The 8,603-nt window shown below is 34.5% G+C and overlaps 1 protein-coding gene and 1 long non-coding RNA gene across 2 annotated transcripts in view; one reads left to right on the top strand and one right to left on the bottom strand.

Annotated features, from left to right (window-relative positions):
• LOC110422202 (uncharacterized) overlaps positions 1-1,470 on the top strand; it is a 1,764-nt gene extending 294 nt beyond the window's left edge. Inside the window, exons 2-3 of the long non-coding RNA XR_002445696.1 lie at positions 911-1,030; positions 1,151-1,470. This is a non-coding gene — a long non-coding RNA (uncharacterized LOC110422202). The remainder of the gene's footprint in view (positions 1-910; positions 1,031-1,150) is intronic.
• Positions 1,471-2,856: 1,386 nt separating this feature from the next.
• LOC110422149 (C2H2 and C2HC zinc fingers superfamily protein) lies at positions 2,857-4,901 on the bottom strand. Its single transcript, XM_021435943.1, has 2 exons — positions 3,923-4,901; positions 2,857-2,972 (listed from the first exon to the last, which is right to left on the bottom strand). The coding sequence occupies exon 1, from the start codon at positions 4,766-4,768 to the stop codon at positions 4,217-4,219; it is 552 nt and encodes a 183-aa protein (XP_021291618.1). The 5' UTR covers positions 4,769-4,901; the 3' UTR covers positions 2,857-2,972; positions 3,923-4,216.
• Positions 4,902-8,603: the final 3,702 nt, after the last annotated feature.

The following is an 8,603-nucleotide window of genomic DNA, read 5'->3' as shown; positions in this document are numbered from 1 at the left end:
TTTTTTCTTCTGGGCAAAAGCTGATGGAGGGGTCCCCTGCACAATGGCACATGCCCAAACATCGCCCACATGCGTATATACACACCCCATGTGTCTCAGGGAAAAGGGGTCAAATCCTTGCCCTCCCACGCCCCTTACCAACGGTGCCTTGTGCCAACATTTTCTGCTCCTTTTTAAAGGGTTTGCTCTGCTGCTTCTTAACCATTTTGTTTTCTTTTGCTTTCTGCTGATATCAAAATCTTAATTTACAAATGCTGAACAATCTCTTAGAAATTATCCAAATGTGAGACATTAAATCTTTACCTTTAAAGTTTATATTTAATTAGTAATTATAATTATAATTAGGACGCGGGAGGAGCAAACCATGTAATACATTTATTGAAGAAGAAGTCAAGAATTACATCCTGTTGAACTTACAAATATAATGTAATCTTAAGCTTTGGTAGCCGTAATACCAAATACAACATGATTGGCTATAAAAATTTAGCCCAATACCTTGAACAAAACACCTTTTAAGTGCTTTATACGTACAACAAGTTGATATTGTCCACGGAATGTCTAAGCAAGATCTTTGAATAAAGGGCTTTTGGGGTGTGCTCTAGAAAGTCAATTGTTGGGGGTGAGGCATTCTTGTCCTGTGACAGCTTTCTGCTACTGCTTTCTTCTGCTTTTTCGCTGTAAGGCTATGAAAATTTAGGTGCCTGTGGTTAGCAACAAATCATAACTAATACTCCAATGAGATTTCCTTGTTTAACATTGGAGGTATTATTGCCTGTCCATATTCGCTGCCGACAGAACATGTTTGATCTAATCTCGCCTGAAAAAATCTTTGAAATGGTAGATGACATTTGCTGACAGTATGAAAATGGTTTATAATCTGGTGGGAGTTTCATTCTTCATTAAAATGCAGCTGAGCTAAATTGACATGGTTCTCTTCGTCCAAGCTTATGGATTTGGCGTCATAGAAGGACTGCGGGATGTCCAGAAAAGTTTTTCTCTAACCCTTTCAAATTGGATAGAGAGCCGTGGGGTAAATGCATTCCTTTTTTCTTTCTTAATTAATTACTAGAGTTACAGCTCAGATCTGAATGCTGAACTTTCTTTGAAACGAAATGACATGCAGTTATTGCTCTGTTACCTTGTGTTTCAGGGTAGGCACCAAGCAGGTTCCGGCCATCAGTCATCTCAAACAAGAAAAGAGCGGCCAATTAAAAGCCAGCCAATGTAGCTTCGTTTCCCAGAACCTAACAGGCACTTATTATTAATACGCACATGCTTTTCATGGTTTGTTGAAATTTTGCAATTCAACCAAATTGCGGGACCCTTCTTTGTTTTAGCTTTGCAATGAACAAATCTGATCAAAATAAGGGCAGCTGGTTGGGCCACATTGGGCCAACATGTGCTAAGCAGCAGTAAAAACTGAAGGTCCATATATATGTATATATCACCAAATCTTCCTATTCATCTCTTACAGCCTAACAGCAGATACCCTTGTCCTGGAGAAGAGTATTTCGGGCCAGAAATTCTGTTGTGGCCCAAAAGAGAAGAGAAAAAAAAAAAAAGAAGAAAAATCAAAACAATGAAAATTCTTTGTGGTCGATATTGTTATTGTCCTTTTTGACTAATTTCTGCTGTTTGTCAGATATGTTGGGATCGAATATGACCTTTGTTTTCGATATGCAACCAATAGGGATTTAAGGAAATCCTTGATGGGGATTTCAAAAGTGGTAAATAATTACAGATGCTTGATAGATCAAATAAATATTTATATCAAATTAAGTGTAAATTCATAGGAAATGATTGAATTATTATATTTATATCTCACATTTTTATCCAATTTCTCTGGATCGCTTGGTATGGTAAATTAATTGGTATTTCATACGAAATTTTAAATGTGGATCATGCATGTTAGGTAAGTGGAGAAGATTGCAAAATAGTTACATAGGCTCATGAGTGAAACATTACATTACGTGACTTTTACTACAGTACTATCATAAAAAAAAATACTTATATTATCTTAAAATTTGATTTAAATTGAGTCGATTTTATATTCAAGTTCTTACATTGAAGATACACGTGTAAAGATAATTAGGTTCAATTTGGAGATTATATATGCACATTTCCCTGCAACAATATGTGAATGACGGATTAGAGAAGCCAGATCTCTTGAGCAACCTTGCAAATGAAATTGCACAACATGGTGCCTAAGAAATAAGACTCTAGTACCTACACCAATTTATATTGCTCATTAATTACTAACTCTTTTCAAAAAGACAACTGAAGTGATAAAAAATGAATTCTTTAAATATTTCGTTAACTAATTTGTAAATATATTTTCTTATTCAAAGAGTTGATTTCGAATTTTTTATTTTGTAATATAAAATGGACTAAAATGGTATAGTTCTCGTCAGTGGCAGTGGTATAGACTTCTTTAATGTCAATAGATCTTTCCTGCAATCCAAAAACAAGATTTCAACTACAACTTATGACTTATACATCCTCCACAGATCGAAGAAAAAAAATGATAATTCACTAAATAATGGTTTCATGCCATTGCATTGGAATGGAAGTGGTTCAAAAGAAAAAAAAAAAAAGAAAAGAAACTGGTTGATCACTCACCCTAGGTAGAGCTAGTTGGTATTATAGGAATCCGGTGAAGAAGATTAAATGTGCTAAAGCTATGTAATTCTCTAGGCTTCATAGAATTATATACATAGCTATGTATAAAGTGGAAAGTATACCCTTTCCACAGTTGACTATTACAACAATTATGCTTTCTTGGCAATGCTTTCACATGTCTGTCACTCTCTGCATTTGCAAAACTGAACGAGTACATCTCGAAGAGACTGCAGTTAGCTCGAGGATCATTCTTGATGGTAATCATACTTGGGAATTATTTGACCAGATGGGGAAAATACTTATTGAATAAGCAATCTCTCCCTCTATATAATTAAAGGTATGTATAATATTCCCTGCAAATAAACCTTTGCATCAACTTAATTAACTTGGCACAGTCCACTTAACATTTTAAGGAAGCTGTCTGTATAGCTAGCTGTACTATATATGTGAAGGTAATCTTAAATCATGTTTGATTAAATGTTCAATTTTGCACTAAGCTTAGCTAAAAATATTGATGCTTCCTATATGTAATTCATTTGAAAGATTAACTGCTTTCCTAATACTAATTAATACCAATGATATAATGTGTTAAGGTTAAAAATTGCTATGAACTTCATTGAATAATCAGGTTCTATGACTGGACAAGAATTCCTAATTCTAATTAAGGATTACATATAATTAGTTTTTAAGTACCTCTATATAGGACTAGAGCCACATACGACAAAGAGAAAACTCATCTAACATGTCTATAAACAAACTTCACATGCATGTTAAAGAACCCTAGGGTAACTTACATACTCTCTAGATACATTAACAATAGTACCACCATAGAATTGGAAGAAAAAAACATCAATGTCATCCCTCAATTCAATCACTTTCACTGTTGATGCTACCCTAAAAGAAATGATCTTAAGAATTAGATGTAAAACCAAACTAACGTTGTATCATCCTGCTTAATTTTGTGGGGACTGTATAATAAACTATATTTGTTTAATTTTGTGGGGACTGTATGATAAACTATATTTGTCAAACTAATTAATTAATGTCCAGCGTCTAGTGGAAAACTACATTAAAATTGAGGAAGAAGAAACATGAAAGCAGATACTGTGTTATATGTTGCCTGATCAGATTCAGAAAGAAAGGAATTTAAGGAAGAAGAAATGAAAACATGCATGTTTATCTTAAATTAATATTCATTTACAATTTGAAACATACACTTAAATAAATGGAATTTTTAATAAATTAAAAATAAAAGAAAACTTTTGCTTGATTTCTACCTAAAAACACCAAATAATACACTTACCCTCAGGGAGCATTGATTATATTTACTTCATTCAGCTGATGCTTCCATCTTCATCTTTCAATTAATTTCAGAAAAATTAAGAATCCCTCTTCTCTTCTTCGTCAATCCAATCTCAATGAACGTCCTGAAGGGAAGAATCTAATAAATAATGTTTTCTCTGCAGAAAAAAAACCCTTAGAAATTCACTTTGCCCTATGAAACAGTAGCTGAATAAATAGTGTCTCCACTGTACAATAAAATTCCTTAACACTAGAATTAGTACACAGTTGTGGATAGAACACACTATGCTGTGTACTATGGATGGTGACCGAGTCGAAGCTCCAAATCCAGTTCATCTTCTTTCATAATTCCCCTCCTCACTTCACGATCATCTACATGCGTTGGGCCAATTTGTAGGCTCAAATTTGCACCCAAAAGCTCTTCATCATTCATGCTCAGAGATTGCGATCTGGCAGGGACAAGAAAATCACTTTCGTAGTAACCATATGGGAGTGTAGGGCTAGACACTGGTGGCTGAAAATACATGTGATAGTTCCGTTGGGCCTCCAAAACCGGGTAATAGTTTGGTGGTTCGGTCGAAATTGGTGGCAGATATCCAGGGTTCATGTAGTCCTCATTCATTGGCTCACTTGGGACCGAAGAACTCGTTGGTTGCTTGGCCTTGGCTCGATCTTTGCGATGTATGTTCATGTGTCCCCCTAAGGCCTGAGCGTTGGTGAAGCCTCGCCTGCAAAAAGTACACTCGTAGGAACGTTTGGTGGTTGCAGCCGTGTCGCCCTTGACTCGATCAACCCGATCGTTTTCTTCACTTGAAGCGTCCGAGCTTCCTTGTTTCCCTGATTCCATTCCCAACCAAAATTTATCGAAACTCTTCTACCTAAAGTTTGGTATTGGCTTAGGATATGGAGATGGCTACGCTCCCAGGAAGAGAGAGAAAATGGTATGGTATTAAAGAAGGGTTATATAGAGAGGAAAAAGGTAAGAAAAAGGAACATAGAGACAATTAGAAGACATTGGCTTTGTCATTGCATTTTCTTGGTATTTGTATTTAGGGAGAGAGACTAGGTTTTGGCGTTTGCATAAGGACTTTTCCTTTCAGTCGGCTTTAAGATGGATCCATCTTTAGTAAACTATTTAGTATATAATTAACTCTCCCTGATCACACCCTCACAAACAGACACTTTGATTTGGCTGTGAACTTGTGATTTGTGCTCATGTTCCTTTCAGCCAGGTTTTCTCAACGCGGTACCTCTTCCCTTGGGACTTGACCTAAATACCATGAACTTGTATATTTTTTATTATTACGTTACAAATAGAAAGTGCAAGATTCCATGAGGATACATACATACATACATATATTGTATTCTAATTTTTGAGGAAAATTTGATCATTAATTGCATCATCTTGACATGCAAATATATTTTGCATACAATATTTCTAGTTCACGAGTGGGAGATATTCTAAATTTCAATGGAATGATCCTCATCTTAATTTACATGTGAGTGCAAATCCCTCACAATAGGGAGGAGAAAGGATGATAATGAAAGACATATGTAATCAAACCGCGTCTTTCAAGCATCTTTGACATTATTTTCCCATAGCTAGGTTTGAAAGGTAAGCCAAAAATCAAAGTTTCTAAAAATTGTTTCTACACCCCCCACCCCCCACCCCCCCCCCAAAAAAAAAAAAAAAAACAACTCCCTATAGTAAGGAAAATGGACTTTCAATTCAACATCACCCCGTTTGTTTCCCCTATTTAGACTTCCTTGCTGAAGGGGAAAGAGAGATCATGTGACATATTTCCATATTTCAATTCTTATGAACAACTCTGAGGCAAATTAAATTAGCATTTGGCAGCATTCATGTGGCCTAATGGCATGCTTCATCATCAAAGGGAAATTCTTTTTTTTTTTTTGTTGAGCCTCACGTCCTATTAGCCACATGCCTTAATCTCATTCATTTAATGCAAGCTAGCTACAACTAACAACTGACTTCAGTCTATAATCTAATAAAAAGGGTGAGAAGGGAAAGGAGGGAGCAGTTCAAAAAGAATAAATTGATGTAACCCATTAATTATTTTTATTTGGTCATCTTTCTAACATACCTTATGTCTTTTAGTATATGCTGATTTCTTTTCAGATTGGTAACTTGGGGGTTAAAGATGGCCATAAGAACGCGCTTAAGACACATAATCTTTGACACCGTCCCTTGACACAGCTGCTCTTTTTTCAGGATTACATGGCGTTTGCTTCTTTAAGAATAATTGTTTCATTTATAAATCGTTAAGATGTTAATCAGTCTCGTACAAATGGAAGATGGGCGTCAATGACGGCAACGGAAGTGCTGTACTTCTTACCTAGTGCCAGTTCATTCATTGTTTCATCTATAAAACACAAAAGAATTGGGAGAGACCTTGACCGATCCTCTTGTCATCATGTTTGGTTATGTTTTCAGTTTCCTGAGAAAATCTCAAGCTACAAAACTGGGCTTCAATGATTAAGAAGCATAGTGCATCTATTAATTATGGGTCCATAGTTTTGCTTAAGAAGTCGAGTTTTGTTCCTGGACAATCATTTGGGCCAAAGAATTCAGAAATTGGGCTTCTTCTGGATCGCTTGGAGTTTTTGTTAAAGCGTATGCTTGGTTGAGAAAATGGAAAAGCACTATGACTTTGAAAAAATGGCAATTAATTCAGTGCCGTGTTAAAAAATAAAAAAGAAGAAGAGATAATTAGAAAAATCAAGTGATATTAAATTAAGTTCCATGTTAGTGAAAGCAATGGAGAATGGGAAACTAGGGAGAAAAGGGAGATCAGGCACAGAAGGGGCCGGGTTAAGCACCAAGGTGGATGGCGATGTGCGCCGACTGTAGCTAGGCTTTGCCCTTTTTCCTTTATGCCATGCGTCTCGCTTTCTTCACTTTCACCAAAACAAGAACTTCTACGGCCTCACCCTCCTTCCCATTTGTCTCTCCTCCTTTCTCTGTATTTCCTTTCACCATCCACGTGTGGGGACCTCTCCCTGAATTAAAACAAAAATTCTCCTCACTTGATGCTTTTCTCTTCCTTTTCTGCAATGCTCATTACTTTTAGTTAGTTGGTATCATATCAATGAGGTTAAGCTTCATTTGATCCCACACTCCATGCATTAACTTAAAAGATTGCCGCATTGAAACCAATGTTAGTTTTATATCACATTTTTTATTGAATGTGTAGGAGCGGATTTAGAAACTTTTTTGACTTGTGTCGTAATTAAATCTATTTGGATTTTAAGTTTTTGACCTTACTCCTTATAAAATTATATAAAAAAAATTAGTGAATTAATTAGTATAATTAACTATATAAAACTCTAACATAAATAATATAATTAAAAAGAAATTTTGACAGTTCAGTGATGGTATTCAGTACCACTCCACTCTATGTTAGTCTACCTCCATTGATGGAAAAGCGGGGTATGCGTCATGTCACATTTCACATGTAAATCTCAAATTTGACCATACAATGGAATAGGGAAGATCCCGAGTACAAATATCTTGAGATCCACATTGTATTATTGGAAAAAACTCACTTGCAATACCTAGTCTTGGGTCTTGAAGTATGATATATTACTATCCTTATTTGGTAAGTCTTAATTACTCTTCTGACAACCCATGGACCAAGAAAACGAGTGTTTGTTTGAACTTTTTCTTATTCAAAGATCTAAATTAATTAAGTGACTAGCTACATATGAAAAGACCTAGCAAGCTTCGCATTTGATTTTTCCCAAGAAGCACTTTTTGGTGTGTGTTATTAATGGGAAACGAATGCAAGTTTAGTTCAAAACGACATAATCAGTCAATGACTCAACAAAGACATAATATAAAGTTTGTAATAACATTTAATTGATTGAATGCTTCATGAATGCATGCATAATTTGCTTTGATTGTGCATGCTCATTTGCTTATAAACATAAGCAGAACAATTTGCTTAGTTGAAATTAACTGAGTCGCACATCAAGGTTCTTTATTTTTATTTTTATATTTTTCATGATAAATTATCTTTTATGGATAAATCTTAAATACAGATGTCACACATCAAGAGTTTTCCAATCGGTTTTCCTTTTTTTTTTTGTTTAATGTAAGTGTTAATTTTAGATAATTTAACTAGAGTTAAAGTGAGTCAACGAGGATTTTTTTTTTGAGAAGTCTGTCAACGAGGATTGATCTGATACAAGAGAGTCTATGCTATTAAAACTCAGCTTAAAAAGATTATGAAGTGGCATTGTTTTAGAGGATTCCTAAATACCACTTTGTAAAATAATCTTATAAATATAATTTAAACTGCTTATTTTCTTTTGAAAATTAGAATTTTATTGAAATTGAACCCAGGGAAGTAGAGGTGAGTAAATGAGTAGATTGAGTGATTTGGTCTGGATTAAATGGACAAAATATTTTTAGAAAATCGACCAAAATCGGCTAAATATAAAAGAAGATTAAATTGATCAAACATAAAATTGATTTCATCAGTCTGATTTAGGATTAATGGACCAACATTTTATTACTTACTTTTTTACAAATTATAATATTAAAACTTATAAACTTCATTCATGATTATAAAATATACAAATTATGTATAAATTAAATACATATATATGTATAATTTATTATATATATGAAATTAATAACACAACTTATATGTTATAAT

The sequence above is a fragment of the Theobroma umbraticum genome, unplaced genomic scaffold, assembly GCF_002168275.2.
Source record: "Theobroma umbraticum cultivar Fairchild unplaced genomic scaffold, ASM216827v3 scaffold_130.0, whole genome shotgun sequence".
In the NCBI taxonomy this organism is placed as follows: Eukaryota; Viridiplantae; Streptophyta; class Magnoliopsida; order Malvales; family Malvaceae; genus Theobroma; species Theobroma umbraticum.
The sequence above is the reverse complement of the archived record's forward strand: the minus strand, read 5'-3'. Positions and strand labels throughout refer to the sequence as shown.

Coding starts and splice junctions, on each gene's coding strand:
- LOC110422149 (XM_021435943.1), bottom strand. CDS start 4,768: ATGGAATCAGGGAAACAAGGAAGCTCGGACGCTTCAAGTGAAGAAAAC.